Below are 20,275 nucleotides of genomic sequence, written 5' to 3' on the forward strand. Positions count from 1 at the left end.
GGATGCTGACTTCAGAAGTGGAGGAAACGGCGTCAGTCACGCTGAGACAGACTGGAGCCGAGCAGCACCGGCTCGGTTAAAATGCTGCGAGTGTTCAGCGGCTGCGGCTCAGATGGATGAAGTTCCTCTCGCGATAAATCAAACTCTTATTAACCCGCAGCAGAGCGAGCGAGGGGGGAGGGAGGGCGGAGGTTCAATCGAACACCAAACCTTAACAACACGGCGCTGCTCTGATTTGACTGAGGCAGACGAGTCTCAGCAGGAGACGGAAGTGACTCATCAACACGCTCCTCTCCAGAGCTTCAGCCGGCTCCTCGGATCACTGACAGGTCACGTGACCCCGCGGCTCAGAAGGACCTGACCACCAACCATCGGGTGTCCGTGCGTGCGTGAGCTGAGGCACCGGACAGTCGAGGTCCGACTGAGCTGAGGCAGGACTCCGAACCAAACTGACACACAACAATGTCCCCACGAGGAGGTGTGCTCCTGAGAATCGGTCCCCACATGTGCGGCTGAACCCGCTACTCTCACGCGCGTGACGTCACACGAAGGAGCGCTGAACAGGTTGATCTGTCTGCGGTGTCGCGGATCCAGAAACGGCTTCGGTCCCAGCAGGAGCGCGAGGGGGCGGGGGCCGCGGCGGAGTCCCGCCCCGCCAGCCTCAGACGCTGGAGCCGGCTCTGCCGAGCACAACAGTCCCTGAAGCGGGAGCAAGTTGATCGATTCCCAGCCGCGCGAGATGGAGTCCGGATGAGGAGCAGCCGGGACTGAGCCTCGTGCGCGCCGTGGATCCGTCCCGCCACGCATGGATCCGGCGCGAAGTTGGCTCCGTTCCGCCACAGCTGGCTGCGCTGCTCGTGGACGCGACCGGAGCTGGAGCGCGAGGACGCCGACTCCGTGAGTGGCTCCCGGGGAAAGTTCGCGCGTGAGCTGCGGCGGAGGGATGCGACCTGTGGCCCCGGCGGACCCCGGCCAGGCGCGAGACCGCGCGCAGAGCAGCAGCCGGCCGGACACAGGTGCGAACACCGCGGTTCATGTTGCACGCGATACATCGCAAACTTCCATGTTCAGACCTGACGCGCAATATTGGTGTGGATTTCACCTGAAGGGAACTTCTCTTCTCTAAAGCAACAGTGTGTTAAACTCCTGCTCGGGCGATGATTCCCTCCACTGCTGACTCTCTTCCAACTTCACCTTTCAGAGACCGAAGCCCACAATGCTGAGTTGAGGGTGGAGTGGACTCGTGGAGGGTGGAGCTGACGTCTCTCTCCCCTGCTGTCCTGCCCCTGTTTTTTACTCCCCTCTTCCTCTGGAGCTGCCCCACAGCCCCCCACCCCCCACATCCTCCCCCCCACAGCACACATGCAGGCCACCAAGCGGTACCTGCTCGTGTCTGTGGGGGGCGCTCTGACCTTCCTCCTCTACCTGTGGGCTCTGCAAGTCCAGTTCCAGCCGAACCAGTACCAGGAGGTCCAGCAGCAGTACCAGGACTACGGTCCCAGCCAGGACGTGTACCACCTGAGGCCTCAGCCTCCCGTGGAGAGGAGGCCGCCCCGAGCCCCCCGGCACTGGCCCCAGCCCCCGCAGCCGCTGGAGCCGTACCTGGAGTGGGGCGAGCAGGAGGTAGGTGGCAGCTCGAGCTCTGGCTGTCAGGGTCACCAGGGTCATTTCCACTGTCACGCCATCGGACTGTTGACGCAGAATAGCTGAGGGAAGGTGCCGTCAGCTCTTCCTCTGGCCACCAGAGCGCCACCTTCTGTTTACATGGAGTCGCACTAGTGTTATCCACCACTCAGGGCACGCGGGCTCCTCGGTGCAACAGTGTTTCTCAACCTTTTTTAAGCCACGGCAGACTTCGTCCTTCAACAAATCCAAAGTGCTCTGTTGAATTTGTTTGTTTCAAAATCGACAGGAAGTTGCACATTTGAGCTGAGTCTCTGTCAGAGAGAGAAAGAGGGAGGAGGGAGGAGCACATAGCGCAGCAGCATAGATCTATAGTGCGTAGAGAGGACGTGAGTGGATCCATGTGATCTGCTCACGTTGGTAGATCCTCAACACCTTCTAATGCTTCAGGACTTCATGTCCTCCTATCGTCCACCTCTGTCTCCAGACACATGAGGTGAGACAGCAGCATGTTCCTCAGCACGCGCTGATCACGTGACACTCTGAGCTCCAGCTGCTGGTTGCTGAGGAGCGTTAAACGAATGAGGACTCAGAAGTGGACCGGTGCTGATGCACAGAGTGAGACAGAGGCGGATAAACCCAGCGCTCCTCGTGCCGTCTGCAGAGAGCAGCAGATGTGAGGAGGCCGAGGGGGTCACAGGCTGGAGAGCCAGTTCCAGCCATTTTCGGCTGTGGATGTGCTGCAGGAGGGAGAAGCTGCGTCCATGGTCTCACCTCGTGCGTTTCCACTGAAATAAGCAGAACAATATCGAAACGGATAAAAGTGGCTTTGGGAAGGCGTTTCGAAGGCGCGAGTGGTTGAGTTCGTCCCAGCGTGTCGGGGAGGTAGTTGAGTGAGAAGCCGAGGTTGGGCCTGAGAGAGACCAGCAGGCTGCTCATGGGCCTGGACCAGGCCACTGACCTGTGCTGCTTTCTGCAGGAGGACAGTCCTCAGCTCCACCACCAGCACAGCTCGCCCAGCGAACGGCGGGCCATCCGGGACCACCTCTACAGGAACAAGCGCTGCCGCATGGAGACCTGCTTCGACTTCTCCCGCTGCCAGCTTGGCTTCCGCGTCTACATCTACCCGCCACAGGGGGGCGACCGGATCTCCAGCACCTACCAGAAGATCCTGTCGTCCATCCAGGACTCCCGCTTCCACACCACGGACCCCAGCAAGGCCTGCGTGTTTGTCCTGGCCGTGGACACCCTGGACAGGGACCGGCTGTCGGGACACTATGTCCACAACGTCAAATCCAGGATCCAAAGTCTGCCCACGTGGAACGACGGCCGGAACCACCTCATCTTCAACCTCTACTCTGGGACTTGGCCCGACTACACAGAGGACCTGGGCTTCGAGGTGGGCCAGGCCCTGCTGGCCCGGGCCAGCGCAGACATGCTCAACTTCAGACCCAACTTCGACATCTCCGTCCCTCTCTTCTCCAAGGAGCACCCGCTGAAGGGCGGCGAGCGGCTCGCACTCCGCACCTCCAGGAGATTCCGGCTAGTCTTTAAAGGGAAACGCTACCTGACCGGCATCGGCTCAGAGACCAGGAACGCTCTGCACCACATTCACAACGGCGAGGATATTATCCTGCTGACCACGTGCAAGCACGGCAAGGACTGGCAGAAGCACAAGGACGCCCGCTGCGACCGGGACAACCTGCAGTACTCCAAGTAAGACCAGACCTTCTGCTCCTCTCTGTGCTCCTCTCTTACCGCCGCCGACTTGCCTCTGAGGGTCGTGTGTGTGTGTGTGTGTGAGAGGGTGGGCCGTCCTGTTTGTGTGAAGGAACATCTCCAGAGTGGCTCGGTCCATCTCTCTCCGACAGAGGCCCGCCCACTCACACGTCAGGTATGTGTTTGGTGACCTCTGAGGTCTGCAGCAGATGGAGATGCTCTGGGGGGCTGCTCTTCTTCACCTTGCACTCAGCAGATCAGGACCTACCACAGGAGACTGGCCTCTCTCTGGATGCTCTTCACTTGTTTGTGGGTTCTTTGTGGTGATGGTGCCTTCAGCTGCATCTCCTGACTTCTGGCAAACATGACGTGGTGCGTTCACTGACCTTGTCTCAGGCAGTTTGGTGCTGTGCACGAGGACACAAGTTCACATCCTTGCATGGACCAAAGACAGCCAAGAGAACCGCACCTGACCGGTCCATAATGCTGAGGGTTGCAGGATTTGAAGGACCACACACTTGGTCAGTGACTCGACCGCACATTTGGTCAGTGGCTGGAGCACACTCTGACTCTGAGACTGGCTCAGGCGAGTCTGGCTCAGCGGCTCCTCCAGCGCTGTGATGGAGCGGTACTGTGAGTGACGGGACGGCAGCGATGACCCCCCGCTGATGTTACTGCTCACAGATAAGAGGTGGGCGGAGCATGAGAGCCTCCCTGCTGAGGGTGGAAGCTTGACTGAGTTGACCGACTCGTCTTTCACGCTGGTTTTCACGGTCAGAAGGTGGGGCGCTGACAGGCCGTAGCAGGCTGAAGCTGTCAGCGGAAGGTCGGAGGGTCACGTCCCACTCTGGACCTCGAGTCAGACCTTGCTGCTAAGTGGATGAAGAAGGAGGCGGAGCCAGTCATCATTCATGCTCAGCATCTGTGTCGGGTGGAGCTCAGCTGGAGCCGCAGCTGCTGCCACATCTGGCAGCGCCGGGTGAGAGCCGCGCTCACGTGGGCGGCCGCTGACGCTCCGGAGCCTCCCGAGTGGGTGGGTGTGCTTTCTGCTGCAAGACGTTCCATTAAAGCACATCGCTGTCCTCCGCCTGCTCCCAGCCTCCTCTTCACCTCCATCAGGATTCTTCACTGCTGTCTGAGCGCATCATGGTGAAGAGCGGCGAGAGAGAGGGAGGAGGAGGAGAGGGGGAGAGAAAGAGAGAGGGGAGAGCGGAAGAAAGAGGGAGAGATGGGGAGAGAGGGAGATAGAGGAGGGGGAGAGATGGGCAGGGTGGGGGGGGGAGAGGGGGAGGTAGAAAGAAAGGGGAGCAGGAGAGGGAGATAGAGGAGGGGGGAGCGGGTGAGAGAGAGAGGGGGAGAGATGGGGAGGTAGAAAGAGAGGGGAGCAGGAGAGAGAGAGGGAGATAGAGGAGGGGGGAGCGGGTGAGAGAGAGAGGGGGAGAGATGGGGAGGTAGAAAGAGAGGGGAGCAGGGGAGAGAGCGTGAGAGAGAGAGAGGGGAGGGAGGGAGGAAGGGAGAGAGAGGATGTGAGAGTCGGGGGAGAGATAGGGAGGGAGAGAAGTGGGAGAGGGAGAGAGAGGATGTGAGAGTGAGGGGGGAGAGAGAGGGATGGAGGGAGGAAGCTCCTGAAGAACCCTGTCATGTGACCCAATTCACTGAGTTCAAATCCTGACTTCAGACGTGCTGAAACGCTGTGGTCCTCCATCACCAGTCCGTGTGACCTTGACCCCGCTGACCTCAAGCTACTGGCATCTGGGCACTCTGGTTTCCTCCCTCAGTCAATTGCAGTTTGGTCCAGGTGGGCTGTGTGTTTCGGATGGTGAACTCGCCGGCCGGCGCTCGCTGCGGTCAGAGGTTAATGGTCCGTCTGGCTGAGTGAAAGCCAAACATGGATTGACATTTGTTTTCCACTGACCTTCTGACGGGAAAACGGCCTGAAGATCCTGGGAGATTCCCGGTGACATTTCCATCACTATTAACTGGAGGAGGCTCTAATGTGCCGACCCCGGCGCCGTGACGCTTCTCTCCTTTCTCTCCGCTGCTTTGTCCTCACATCCCTCCTTCCGTGAGGAACCAGGTTGACGGGTAGCTCTCTCTGTTTGACGCATAGACCCTTGGTTCTGTCATGGTGATGGTGACGTGGCTGGCAGGGCTGTGTCAGCCCTGGTCATGTGATCTCCACCAAGCCGAGCGCGCTGCTGGACCTGCATCTCCTGCCACAGCTGAACACCAACGCACTCATCTGTGTGTGTGTACCTGGTTTAGCTGTGCTTGTGGGGACCTTCTGCTGGAGCCCACAACTTCAAAATAACTGGCTTCCACTTGGGTTCAGAATCCTGGCCCAGGTGAGCCGTGTGTTTAGGGGGAGAGGATGGGGGAAGAGGAGGTCCTCACAAGGACAGAGGGATAAGTGTGTGTGTGAGCGCTGCAGGTCAATCACCACAGGAGCAGCGGTGTGACGCTGATGAACATGATGTTTAGCGCAGTATTGATCCCTGAGTGGAGCTGAGGGACACTGACCCAGGGGGGATCCTGTGTTGCCCCCTCATGGTCACAGTGTGCGAGAGCTGCACCTGGACTTGGCCCGTCCTTCCTGCTGATCCGCTGCCCCAGTCAGGTCCTGACTGACCGTGGCTCCATGTTCCTCTGCAGCTCCTCACTCTTCACAGCGCCCACTGGTGAGCAGGCCTCAGCCGCGCTCTCCATGTTCCTCTGGCTCTTCTGCAGCAGCTCTTTATTGAAGCTGTCAAACACTCACTTCCTCTCAAGTATTTACACGCAGGTGCGGCTCGTGCGCCGCCGCCGTCCTTAATAGCTTCTGTATTGTTGCCGTAAGAGTCTTTTGCGCTCCATGAGTCTGCCAGCAGGGAGGCACAGCTCATTGAGCCTGGTGATGGAAACCTCAGATTGTACTGGAAGCCCTTGGGCTGTTCTCGGGCCCTGCACTCGCCTGGCTCCGGAGTCACGTCCCCAGGTCCTTCCCGCCTCTCGTCCACGGGGTTCAGACTGTCTCACACCTCTGCTGTCTCACACCTCCGCTGTCTCACATCTCTGCTGCCTCACACCTCTGCTGTCTCACACCTCTGCTGTCTCACACCTCTGCTGCCTCACACCTCTGCTGTCTCACACCTCTTCTGTCTCACATCTCTTCTGTCTCACACCTCTGCTGTCTCACACCTCTGCTGTCTCACACCTCTGCTGTCTCACATCTCTGCTGTCTCACACCTCCGCTGTCTCACATCTCTTCTGTCTCATTCCTCTGCTGTCTCACACCTCTGCTGTCTCACAGCATCTCTGCTGTCTCACATCTCTGCTGTCTCACACCTCTGCTGTCTCACACCTCTGCTGTCTCACATCTCTGCTGTCTCACACCTCTGCTGCCTCACACCTCTGCTGTCTCACACCTCTGCTGTCTCACACCTCTGCGGCCTCACACCTCTGCTGTCTCACAGCATCTCTGCTGTCTCACACCTCTGCTGTCTCACACCTCTGCTGTCTCACATCTCTTCTGTCTCACACCTCTGCTGTCTCACACCTCTGCTGTCTCACATCTCTGCTGTCTCACTCCTCTGCTGTCTCACACCTCTGCTGTCTCACACCTCTACTGTCTCACACCTCTGCTGTCTCACATCTCTTCTGTCTCACACCTCTGCTGTCTCACTCCTCTGCTGTCTCACATCTCTGCTGTCTCACACCTCTGCTGCCTCACACCTCTGCTGTCTCACACCTCTGCTGTCTCACACCTCTGCTGCCTCACACCTCTGCTGTCTCACAGCATCTCTGCTGTCTCACTCCTCTGCTGTCTCACACCTCTGCTGTCTCACATCTCTTCTGTCTCACACCTCTGCTGTCTCACACCTCTGCTGTCTCACATCTCTGCTGTCTCACTCCTCTGCTGTCTCACACCTCTACTGTCTCACACCTCGGCTGTCTCACACCTCTGCTGTCTCACATCTCTTCTGTCTCACACCTCTGCTGTCTCACACCTCTGCTGTCTCACACCTCTACTGTCTCACACCTCTGCTGTCTCACACCTCTGCTGTCTCACATCTCTGCTGTCTCACTCCTCTGCTGTCTCACACCTCTGCTGTCTCACACCTCTACTGTCTCACACTTCTGCTGTCTCACACCTCTGCTGCCTCACACCTCTGCTGTCAGGCCTGAATCGTGTGCAGGTCTCTCTCATTGAGCGGCTGCTGCCTGTCTGTCGTCCTCTGGTCCGACCCGCGGCCCTGTGCACAAGTGGCTCCTGCATCCTCAGCGCAGCCGGTCCAGTCCGGACCTGCTGCAGGTCCCTGACAGCCTGACTGCTTGGCAGCACTCACATGTTCTGGTAATGGCCTCCTGTTGTTTTGAATGGAGCCGTATGTTTGTTCCTGCTGACTGCTGCGCACCTGAACACACCACCCTCCCTCCCTCCCTCACGCACAGACGCACACACACACACACGCGCGCACGCACACGCACACGCGCACACACACACACTGCGGCGCCGCTGCAGCTCCACAGCTTGTCAGGATGAGCAGCTGAATCTGACATTTAACGCAGCAGCTTCACTTTTGCGGGTCTTTGTTGAGCCGCGTGCTGTTGGGGGAGATAAAGAGACTCGCACTTGTCCAACAGCAACTCTCAAAGACAGTCTTGACATTTGGTCGTGCTGCTCGGACCAGACCCAGAGGAGGTGCCGGGTCCTGCCTGACCAGCCGATGGTCCCGGAACTGGGCCGACACCAGTGTCAGGCCGAGGACCCAGCGTGCACCTGACAGCTGAACGAGCCGCGCGTCCACGTCCACGGAGGAACGGGTGGGTCCTGGTCTCCATCCTGAGCCTGAGGCTCCAGAGGGGAGCATTGCATGGAGACCCAGAACCAGCTGGACAACGGTGAGAAGATGGAGGCGACACAGAGCCTGAGACTCTTCTGTCTCACAGCATCTCTGCTGTCGCCGGCCACTTGCAAGTCCTTGAATGCACCGTGAGAAAATCAAATGGTGTCTCATACAAAGCAATGGCCGCCCCGCGATGACGCCCCGACATCTGCCGCTGCCACTTCCTCCAGACACATGAGGCGGGGAAGTGCGTTTTAAGCACTGCAGCGTGATGGAGAGTGGATAAAGGCGGCGGTCTGAGGGAGGAATCCCTCGCGCCTGGTTAGCGCTGCGCTCGTCCTTGAGCTACAATGCAGATGACAGCTGGCTCCATTTTCCCAGGAGCACAGCTGGAGAGCCTTAAAAGCTCCGCCGCCGAGTGTCCGACATGGGATGACAAACTGCTCCGGAAGTTTCCACCTGGCCGCGCAGGAGACGGGCGTGTGCGCGCAGAAGGCCGCGACCTCGCTTTGATTTATTTTCTGCTGCCGCGGGAATGGCGAGCGCCCGCTGCTGCTGCGTAGCATGCCACAGTTTCAGCCTGTCCCAGTGCCGTGGCCCCGGGCTCCGGGGTCTCGCCCCCTCTTCACACACTCCACCGCAGCCCTGCCGGGCCCAGTGTCCAGCCAGCGAGCGCTGCAGGAGCCTGCAAGCCTGGGGGTGGGTCGACAGCGAGACCCCCTGAGCCCAGAGAGCTGCAGCAGCTAGTGTAGCACGCTGCGCTGACGCTGACATCTGAGAGAGACATCTCCAACATCTTTCATGATCAGTTTGACCTGCGAGGACGCGGATGACTGAGGCGTGTCGTGGCTGTGTCCCGGTCCGATTCAAACATGCGTGCAGCAGACGGGAGGAGTAGCGGTGGGGGTCCCCACTGCAGTGATGATCCCTCAAAGATCATTCCATCCGAATCAGAGCGCAGGATGGTCAGTGCTGCAGTGCATGGTGGGACCAGAGGACCAGCATCTGCGACTGTGGGGCCCCCGGTGCTGAGTCGCTCACAGCGCCGGCGGCGTCCTGTGGGAACCCTGTGGGAGTGTTTGGTCTGCGCACGCAGCAGCCATGTGACCCAGACGCGCTTCGCTTCCCGCAGTTATTTTGGCCGGCGGCGTTCCTCGCCGCTGCCGCGGTGCAGTGTCAGCCGGGTCAGACTCGACACTCGCAGCCGGGAACAACATATGGATCGGTGAGGGTGTGTGGGAGTGCAGGCCTGACCTGCAGAACCAGAGGAGAGACGTCTCCACTCCTCCGCTGAGGAGGCAGCGCTCGTCTGCTGCTCACACACACGTCTGCCTGGCTATCCTTGTGGGGACCTCTGCTGCTCATCACCCTTTCCCCAGCCTCTCCCCCTGGACCTAACCCTCCCAAACACATGGCTCCCCTGAACCAGGACTCTGAAGCTATTATGACCCAAATTAAGGCTTGGTCCAATGGTCCCCACAGGTACAGCTTAACCAGGTACACACACACACACCTTGTAGCAAACCAACTTGCAGCCAGTGCAGCTAGGAATAGTCGGAGCTGTAGGTTGAAGCATCTCCTTGCTGTGTGGTGAAGGTGTGTTGCGTGTGAAGGAGTTGGGATGACCTTTGACCTTTGCAGGTCAGGCTCTTGTGTATTGTTTTGTTTGTTTCCAAGCCCGTGGATGTGTGCAGCCGCTGGAAGGCGGGATCCGAGGTTCTGTCCGTCATGTTCAGAGGCCCGGAGAGGCTCCTCATGCAGCCCACCTCCAGAGATGTGGTCCTCTGAGAGGTTCCTGTGTGGCTCCAGCTGAGCCCTGGTCTACTGTGGTGAAGGCTGAGATGATTCCAGCAGAAGATCTCCCTGCAGAACTGCAGCCGTGGATGTGAACTGTCTGACCGGGGCGAGAGGCGGTACCAGACCAGCCTGCAGCCACATTGTTTTGGCTCCGGTGGCGGCCCCTGAGCATGAAGGTGTGGGTTGCAGCTCACAGATCGGTGCCGCCGTCCGGCAAACAGCCGTCTGACGAGGAGACGCAAATATGGAACTGGTCTGGAGGCGCAGGGTCCTAGCTCAGGGTGGCCTCGCTCCAGGACCGTCTCAGCTGAACACCCGTCATGCTGGATCAGAACCACTGGACCCCTTAGCACCAGAACTGCACCCGCTCGCTGGACGTCAGCATGGTGCTGCGTGCTAACATGCTAACACTCTCACACACACACACACCAGCTGGGCCACTGGGATGCGTGGAGAGCAGCGGGTGATGGAAGAGGGTGAGTCCGGGTCCGGTGTGTGAGTCTACAGAAGCTGATCGCGGCGTTTCACTGCCGACAGGTTGGACACGCCGTCCAGAGGCTTCTCTGCCGCAGTGTCACTGAGCCACACACTCGATGGTGAGTCATGTGACATGACTCACAGAGGCCCCGTTGTCACTTTCTGTTTCGGAATTCTTCCTTCCACGCTGCTTCTCTGAGCCACTCGAGCGGTTCCGATCTCCAGCACCAGATCTCGCACTCTCCTCTTGATTTACTGGCTCAGCTCAGCCTCTGAAAGTTCCCATGGCATCTGTCAGTCCTGGTGCTGACGCTGACCCGCTCTGCCAGTTGACCTTTCACCCCATCAGGCCTGCCCTCAGGTGACCCGCCGTGGTGAAGCATCGGCGAATGACGAGCGGCTCTGACTCCAGCAGGAGTCGGAGTCTCTCCTCAGGTGGGGTCCTCCCTGTGTCTGTCTGTCAGGAGCGCCTGGCGTGCCGCTGTCTCTGGCAACCGTGAGAGAACCTGCCAGACATCTGAGCAGAGTGGCTGCAGAGGCGCGGAGCCTCAGAAGCCTGCGGGAAGACGGCGGTGGGCGGCAGATGGAGCCGTCTCCGAGTCGATGCTTCACCTTCTCACCACCCTCCTTGGCAGAAAACACACCTGGCTGTTGTCTTCTGCAGTTCAGGGTGAGAGCTGAACCAGGACTCTGGGTTGTTGTTGGTCTGGACTTCAGCTCTCAGGCTTCATGTGACTGAGTGATAGGGATGGGCGAAGTGGACCAAAAAAGTTATCACGTAATAAATGTTGTCATTTCAGCGATAATGATAATTCTCAGGATAAACCCATGGAGAACCAAAGTCCACCACACTCTCCACAGCTGTCGCATGCCGCGGAGCTGCAGAGCGCGGCACCGTCACCGTCTCCTCATGTTCACGTGTGCAGGTCCAATGCAGTGCCGATGGTGTTTGGCAGGATATTGTGTACGGTAAATATTGTTTATATATGTTTGGTCTGCGGCTTTGTTTCGAGTCTGCCCAAGCCTTTTCTGTCCGTGTGAGAAAGACTCACTGTTCTCACCCCCTGTGACAAACACGCCAACCTCATTCTTTCATACTCCAATGTTCCTCTCCGCTGCTATTGGACCGAGACAGATTGTGCCGCCACCCGGGGCCAGTAAACAGTCCGGAGACGGCTGCCGTCCGCGGCCCTGCATCCACCCGCGTCCTGCAGTCGCCTCGCTGCTGTCGTGAAGGCGGCTGCGTGTGTGTCGGCGTGAGCCTGAGGTTGAGAGCGATTCCCCTGCACAGCTGAGACCTGTGACTCGGCTAATGGGGCTCCGATGACTGCACTCAGATCCGGTGTTGCCGGGTGGCTCACCGCAGACCAACACTTCTCCACCTCTGAGGTCGTGACCTTCCAGAGTCACGGTCAAAGCGCTAGACCTGCACCTGTGTCAGGCTCGGGTACTGGGTCTGTTCCGGGGCCTCCCCCGGTTACACAACTCCCTGAGCTGTCTCCTCTTTGGGTCGCTCCCCAGTGAGGCTCGTGGAGACGCAGCAGCGGGCCAGTCTTCCCTCCTCCGTGAGGAGCGAGGCAGCCTGTCAGGAAGCTCTGCTTCATGTAGCCTGTCATGTTGAGGCAGCGAGCTAAGAGGACGGAACATGGCAGAGCAGCCTGCCTGGGGGAGGAGGTGGGGGCGAAGGGGGGGGTCCGACCTTCCTGTCCGCTGCCGGGCCCTGGAGGAGCGTGAAGTCCGGCCCTCACTGAGACCAGCTCCCCTCGTTCCCCCGCCCGGACCTCATCAGGAGCTTGTTGATTTTCCCCGCCTGGGTCGAGTGAGCAGGAAATCGAAGCGACAAGGTGGAGCTTCGTTACGAGGCATCGATCGTGATCTCATTTAGATGGAGACTAATGAGCCTGGGCTCCGGGCCCTTTGGTGTCAGCCCCGGCCATTAACCAAGGACTTCATCGGCAGCAGCACCGCGCGGTGTGTTGGGCTCCACCACTGGGGGGATCCGCTCCGACACTGTCAGACGCGGCCAGCTGTGCGTCCCGGCCTCAGCCAGCTCCGACCCGCTCCCCGACGCCGACAGCCGACAGCCGGGCCGACAGCTGCGGCCCCACATCCCCGGACGGGAAGGAGAGCACTCAGCGCCTTGTTTTATTTACGCCACAAGCCTCGGGGCCACGACATGGAGCAGCCGTCATGTCCGATCACCCACTCGGGGTGAGTCAGCTGCTCCTCCTCCCCCATCACAGGCAGATGCTGCAGTCTGCCCTCTGCTGGAGGGAGAGCGCGGCGGTGGTGGAGCGGCTCGGGAACTGCAGGGAAATCATCCATTTCATCTCCAATCAGAGAAATGGGGTTTAAATAAGCCCAGCATCAGCTCGCGCTGCGCTGCAGTTCAGCTGGCGGTGGCAGGGTGGCGCTGTCTTCTCTGCCCTGCTTCTGTCATGGAAGAAAAGCCGTTTGAGCCACGTTAGCCAGCTGGAGGCTGCTAGCGGCGGCTAGCTAGCATTGTCACAAGCTAAAGGCACCTGGCGCCGAGCTCACCAGCGCTGGGGTCTCTCCCGGACAGGAGTGGTGTGGAAGTGGGCCCAGAGGCACCTCCAGCGAGGGCAGGACGGAGCTCAAACCGGACCGTACGGCCCTGGTTCTGTGCTGAGCTCACTGCGACTGGAGCAATGAGCTCCGCCCCTGGGCGTCTGGACCGTTTCCAGACTCTGTGTCAGGTCGGGTCCGTGGTCTTCACGGAGGCGAGGGTCCCTCTGACGTCCAGATGAAGCTGTGGAGCCCACAGCAGCTTCAGCAGGAAGTGTGTCTGTCAGCGGCGTCTTTACAGCCGAGCTGCCGGCATGAGTGAACGCCAGCAGGCGGCTCAGGGGAAGCAGCTATTCCTGACGCAGGCTTCGCCGTGTGGCTCCGCTGCACTGCGCTCCATAAATCACAGGCCATCGCTGCTCGCGTGGGCGCTGGCCGTCAGCAGGGCCTGGCGCCCAGACGGCTGCCGAGCCCGACACACCTGTCAGCTGACCTGCTGCGACGGTGAGCTGCCGCAGCGCTCTGTCTCCTGCTGCCGAATCCTGTTTCATTAGCCTTGGCACCGCCACAGTGCACCGGGCCGGTCCAGAACCACCGTCCTCCTGCTGCCTGACTCACAGACCGTGGTCCCATTGTGTGGAGCTGAGTTGTTCTTCCTGAACAAAGCAGAGAGACGCCATCATCTTCATCATCATCATTACCTTCATCATATTCTTCATCATCATCATCAACATCACCACCTTCATCATCACTTTCACCATCATCATCATCACCTGCACCTTCATCGTCATCGTCATCATCATCCCCTTCACTGTCAGCATGGTCACTATTGCCTCTCACTGCTGTGCAGAGTGACTCCACCAAACCTCCAGCCTCTGGCCTGGTCCTGTCGCCTGCTGCTGGCTCTCACGAGTCCGACCATGAAGCTCTGTCAGAGAGCGTCTCCTGACCAGCTGTGAAACTTCTCCGTGCTTCTCTCTCTCCCGCTCGCGCTCTGCCTGACGAGAGCCGACAGGTTCGGCACGCAGACCCGGTGGATGGGAGGAGACGTGCTGCAGATGCTGGCGCTGTGATGTCAGCCTATTATGGCACTACTGTCAGCCGCTCCACATCCTGTCTTCCATTCATCCTCCTGTGAAGCTGCCGAGCGGCTCTCGCCTCTCGCTTCACTCCACACTTCCCTTCATCATCTGCACCCTGCGCCTCCTGCTGCTGGAAATAGAATCAGACCGTGAGTCATGTGACGAGCCGCGGCGCCGAGGAGCGAGGAACCGTGTGCTGATCTGCAGAGGAGCAGGGTCGAGATGGCACCAGGTGTCAGGAGGAGCAGCCTCTGAGAGGAAACTTGAGCTGAACATGTTCTCCCAGTTGGTGTTGTCTTCATCTAGTGGGTTGATCTATGTGGCTGATGAAGCCCAGGTGAGGTCTCATCACGTCCTGGCGTGCAGAACCGTTGCCTTCTGTCTGAAGTTTGTTTGCCGCCAGTGTCACCTGAAGCTGGTCGAGGGCACCGGGGGCCGCTCCCTGCTGGTCCGACCTGCCCGGACCTCCGAAGAGTCCCAGAGGAAGGAGATCTTTCAGCCGTCGGCGTGGTCTCCTCCGTCTTTCTCAGCCGACTTGGTGACGTGCCGCCAGCGTGCCTGCTCCGCCAGCGTGCCTGCTCCGCCAGCGTGCCTGCTCCGCCGCTGCTCATTTACGACTGTTCGGGCTCCACGTCGACTCTGCAGTTTAATTAGAGCCACAGCCCCGGAGTGCCGTAACCACGGCGCTCCCCACAGACGCCGCGTCCTGGAATAACATCGCTCTGTCTCGTGCCGCGCTTCCTCAGCCGTCGCCCCTCCGTGGCTTCTAAAAGGGCCTCAGGTGGTGGTTTTAGCAGGCTTCTGTGAGCGAGGCGGGTCACCAGAGACCACGGGCCGGCGTCGGAGTGCAGGAGGCGGAAGTGACAGTGAAACAACTTGACATTTATGGGGGTCACAGAGGACCAGGCTGATGGGCTCGGCGCCCGGTCTGTGAAAACACCATGGAGGCAGCTGTCAGCTCACGGCCCCACGTCGGCCCACAGTCCCGGCCAGCGTGTGGCAGCAGCGAGCTACCGACCTTCATCTGTGGCTGTTGTTCAGGAGAAAGTGGCTGGTGAATATGCTGAATCAGCTCTTGACACCGAGAAACGTGACCACTTGCTGTTGTGGCTCCACCTCTGCCGTGTAGGATGAAGGTCACACAGACCGAACTGGCCGATCCTGGTGACCATCACCAGAACATCCGCACCACCATGAAGACGGTCTGTGGGGAGGACAAGTTCTTCTTAGCTCGTCTTCCACTCCAGGACTGGGTGAAGCAGGTCTGGTTCTCCTGAGCCTCCCGGACCCTTCAGACACGAGTCAGGAAAACCAGGTGCTTCTGAGGAACTTCCTGCCCTCGTCCATCATGACCTTCCTCTGACCTTCACCAGCCAGGACGTGAGCGGGCGCTGGGTCTCTGGTGGCTGGTCAGAAGAGCGGGGAACAGCGAGGTCATGTGTTGTGGCTCCGCCTCCATCAGTGCAGCTCTGGTCCTCATGACACCTGGAAGCGTGGGTTCCTGGCCTGGTCCTCCTTCTGGATGTGGGTCGGACCAGTCGAGCGACGACACCACACGACGCTGATGCATTTTTAATCAGCTGCTCTCCAACGTAACTGGACCATTAGGACCCTTTTCAGTTGCAGCTCATGTGGCTCTGATGGTCCTCAGTGTGTCTGCCTCAGGTGTGTGTGTGTGTGTGTGTGTGCTCTCCCTCACACACACACACACTCTGTGCCTCTGCAGCGAAATCAATCTCAGCTAGTGGCACTTGTTTGATGTTCTTCATGGTGCTTCACCTTCAGCACATTTTCTCACACTGTCTCACCCTCCTCCTCTGTCTGTCCTCCTGTCTCACCCTCCTCACCTGTCTGTCTTCCTATCTCTCCCTCCTCACCTGTCTGTCTTCCTGGCTCACCCTTCTCTTCTGTTTGTCTTCCTGTCTCACCCTCCTCCTCTGTCTGTCCTCCTGTCTCACCCTCCTCACCTGTCTGTCTTTCTGCCTTACCATCCTCCTCTCTCTGTCTCACCCTCCTCACCTGTCTGTCCTCCTGTCTCACCCTCCTCACCTGTCTGTCTTCCTATCTCTCCCTCCTCACCTGTCTGTCTTCCTGGCTCACCCTTCTCTTCTGTTTGTCTTCCTGTCTCACCCTCCTCCTCTGTCTGTCCTCCTGTCTCACCCTCCTCACCTGTCTGTCTTCCTGCCTTACCATCCTCCTCTCTCTGTCTCACCCTCCTCACCTGTCTGTCCTCCTGTCTCACCCTCCTCACCTGTCTGTCTTCCTGGCTCACCCTCCTCACCTGTCTGTCCTCCTGTCTCACCCTCCTCCTCTGTCTGTCTCACCCTCCTCACCTGTCTGCCTTCCTGTCTTACCATCCTCCTCTGTCTGTCTCACCCTCCTCACCTGTCTGTCCTCCTGTCTCACCCTCCTCACCTGTCTGTCTTCCTGGCTCACCCTCCTCACCTGTCTGTCCTCCTGTCTCACCCTCCTCCTCTGTCTGTCTCACCCTCCTCACCTGTCTGCCTTCCTGTCTTACCATCCTCCTCTGTCTGTCTCTCCCTCCTCACCTGTCTGTCTTCCTGGCTCACCCTTCTCTTCTGTTTGTCTTCCTGTCTCACCCTCCTCACCAGTCTGTCCTCCTGTCTCACCCTCCTCCTCTGTCTGCGAAACATCGCAAAACCTCAGCAAATCTGCTCTGCGATCGTCTCAGCATCTCAGCTGGTGATGACTTTTCTGGTCAGATCTTTTCTTGGGCAGTTTTCCAGACGTCTGGATTCTCCGTCTCGTGTTCCATTTGCTCCCACTCGTGTGTGTTGTCACCTCCACCCACGTGGCTGCGGTGCGTCTCTGCTGCGACTCCACTTTAGCAAACAAAAGCCCACAATCCCTGATTCTGTGATGCTTTTGTTCCTGCACAATGAGGCCTGCGCTGACAGTCGCTACTGTGTGTGTGTGTGTGTGTGTGTGGTGTGTGTGTGTGAGTGGGAGTCATCAGTGTTTTGCCGTCCTTTGCTGTGATCACATGAGGATGACAGTGACACACAGACACCTGTGAGGTGGCGTCGCAGGTGGGGAACGTGTGTGTGTGTGCGCAACGCTCCCATGTTCCTCTTGTTGGCTCCTCGTGGCGCCGAGGCTACGACGTGGAGGCTGGAGCGGACGGCTGCGTCCGCGGAGGAGGGTCCAGATGAAGGGATTATCCCTCAGCTCTCCATCCAAGCAACGGTTCCCTTGGCTCGGAGCCGGCCGTGCTGCTGCTGCCGGGCCGGAACACGCCGGCGGCGAGTGGAGCTCACCTGCCATGGCTGGCTGACACATCAGACTGGACTGTTCATTAACTGGACGGCGCTGATCCCTCCCACATGTGCTAGAGGGGGCGCTGTGGTGGCGCTGAGGCCTTGTGTCTCCGGGGGAGGAGGCACAAGATGCTGGCATACGCCCCACCCGGGTGACTCTGAGACAAGTGAGGGAGCGGGTCCTCCTGACCCCGTGACCCCATGACCCAGCTTGCTGCAGCTCCCACTTGCTGCTGCCGTTTTTCCCACTTAACTCGTCACTTTTAAAACTCTCAGCGACCTTGAGCGTGAGCAGCAACAGCGTCTTTTGTTTAAACTCCAGGAGCAGGCGGAGAGTGAGGGAGACTAGAAGCACGTTCAAATCCGAGCGTGTCTCTTCTCCCTCAGCGCCGACTTGCAGGTGCAGTCAGCACTTCTTCATCTTTGTGACAGCAGAAGAAAGTCTTCGCTCCCAGTCGTAGCTTTCTGTGAGAGGTGCTGAGGCTGCACTGGTAAAGGAGAGCTGCCACTCCCTCTCACACACACACACACATCTGTCTCGCTCGATTCTTGTGAGGACCTCTCACTGCCATCCCCCTTTCCCCAGCCTCTAAACACATGAACCAGGAATCTGAACCAGAGGCTGGATTTGTGGTGTCCAGGAAAAAAGGTCCCCACATTGGCACACGATCCTTGCAAGAATCGTGTCAAGGATTGGTTCCCACAAGTGAGGATCTACCAGACGCACACACGCCATTATGGCACTGATGTAAAGAGCTCTTGAGGGTCACATGACCCTGGTCTGCTTGCTGGTGAGGTTCTTGCTCCAAGTTGTCTGGTGTCTTGGTGGTTGTGATGTGGGCGGAGTCTTCTGCCTGTTTCCTGTGAGCGCAGCAGAGTGGCTGAAGCATCGCGGCCACATGGCACTGCTGGCAGAAGATGAAGAGTTGTGCCGAGCGGTGTTGGCGGCAGAAGTGCCGGCTGCAGCTGCATGAGCGTGGGGACTCTCTGCCCCGCGGAGCGTCGTGGTGGACCCGCCGGAGAGGGACCAGCTGTCGGAATATTTCACAGAGACTCGGAGCTGCAGGGCGTCTGCAGCAGCGAGTGACGCTCTACTGGACCAGGACCCACGGACCCCGTGATCCACAGGGGCCCGCTGCTGTGGAGCCATCAATCAGTGGGGTCCTGGGGACCCACTGTTCAACTGGAGCTTGCGGCCTGTCGGGTGCCTCAGAGTGTCTCTCCATCGCAGCAGCGCTCGGAACCTTGAAAGGAACCCACTGGTGTTACTGGTCAGTCAGGTGCTCGCTGCGCCACCTGCTGCTCTGAGAGTGAACTGTGGTTTAAATGTGGGAAATGTTCAACAAACACTGCAGCTGACGGAAGAGAGCGCCCCCTGCTGATACCCTCTGCTGCTTTCACTGGACAGAGACTCAGGAGTCAGAGTCAGGAGAGTCAGAGATGAAGACACGGTAGGTGTTATTGGGAGAAATAGCAGATCAGGAATGAGTCCATCAGAGGGACGCGAGGAGAAGTTTGGAGTCAAAGTTAGGGAGGAGAGATGTTTGGACACGAGGAGAGACAGAGTTGGACCAGGGAGGGTGGAGATGGAGGAGGACATGAAGGTGGTGAGAAGCGGATGACAAAGGAAGGAGGCATGTGGAGATGCTCTGAATCACTGGCTTCAGCTTTCATCTCCGTCAATGACACCAGCAGGACACACCAGACTCGCACCGTCATCCATGGCGTCAAACCATGACGATAACATGACAATGACGAGCCAAACATGATGTTGACATGTTGTTGTCTGTGACTTTTCGTTGACGAGACGAAACTGAATGTAGTTCTATGAATATGTGACATTCTTGAACCGCGTAATGCGCGATATCTGTCAGACGACGCGCCCGTGTTTGGACACGCCCACCACCTGCCGATATTCACTTTATGATGGACCGTAATGGCAGCGGCACGGAAGGGTTAGCGGCGGGAAACGGCGCGCTGATGTGAGCCGGGACTCTGTTTACATTTACTCCGAGGCGGAAAACGAGTGCGCAGTGGAGGAACAGGCAAATGCGGCTACAAGCTGAGGAACCTCGAGGGCGGACGGTGGTGAGAGTTGTTCGTGGGTGAGTCACAAGTGCCGTGAACACACCGCATGTTGACACTATCGGCCCAGCATCAGCCGTGATACACAACTACCCTCATAAACAGTAGCTCTTGGCGCCAATGAGCTGCCGAGGGGCTTGAATTAGCTGGGTTGGCACTGCTAATCCCCAGCTAGGTCGGTCGTGCTGACGTCACCTCACTAGCTAGCTGGGTCGTGCTGACGTCACCTCACTAGCTAGCTGGGTCGTGCTGACGTCACCTCACTTGCTAGCTAGGTCGTGCTGACGTCACCTCACTTGCTAGATGGGTCGTGCTGACGTCACCTCACTTGCTAGATGGGTCGTGCTGACGTCACCTCACTTGCTAGCTGGGTCGTGCTGACGTCACCTCACTAGCTTGTAGTGGGTCTGCTGTATATCCTGATATCGTGGCTAAGCCTCATCACCACAAATGGCAAAGCAAAACACACGCAACAGTTGAGCTAAATGATCAAATGTTTTAAGGCCATTCTACTGTTGTTGTGTTTGGGTAAAATGATGTGTTGAAACATGTGATGCGACGGTCGTGTTTCAATAAAGTGTATATTTCAAAGTCATTCATAATATAGTTGATGGACCTACATGAATGTGTATAATGGTAAATGCTTCCTCTTCTCTCAAACCTCCTTCACCACCTCCATCAATCTCCTCTTTGGCCTTCCTCTCCACCTTCTGCCTGGCAGTTCTAACCTCAACATCTTCATCTACCAATGTACTGGCTCTCTCTCCTCTGTACATGTCCAAACCATCTCCATCCAGCCTCTCTGACTTGGTCTCCTAAACACCTGAGCTCATGTGCTGTCCCTCTGATCCTATCATCATCC

The 20,275-nt window shown here is 58.4% G+C and overlaps 1 protein-coding gene across 3 annotated transcripts in view; it reads left to right on the plus strand.

Annotated features, from left to right (window-relative positions):
• Positions 1 to 688: 688 nt before the first annotated feature.
• Positions 689 to 20,275, plus strand: part of LOC128768039 (exostosin-1) — a 49,431-nt gene continuing 29,844 nt past the window's right edge. For all 3 annotated transcript variants that reach the window (XR_008416218.1, XR_008416219.1, XM_053880590.1), the window contains exons 1-3: positions 689 to 1,016; positions 1,202 to 1,623; positions 2,603 to 3,339. Coding sequence is in view for 1 of the 3 variants with exons in the window: in XM_053880590.1 (XP_053736565.1) it covers positions 1,363 to 1,623; positions 2,603 to 3,339 (998 nt within the window). In the remaining 2 variants the exon portion in view is untranslated. The remainder of the gene's footprint in view (positions 1,017 to 1,201; positions 1,624 to 2,602; positions 3,340 to 20,275) is intronic.

This window comes from Synchiropus splendidus, chromosome 12, assembly GCF_027744825.2.
Source record: "Synchiropus splendidus isolate RoL2022-P1 chromosome 12, RoL_Sspl_1.0, whole genome shotgun sequence".
Taxonomy (NCBI): domain Eukaryota; kingdom Metazoa; phylum Chordata; class Actinopteri; order Syngnathiformes; family Callionymidae; genus Synchiropus; species Synchiropus splendidus.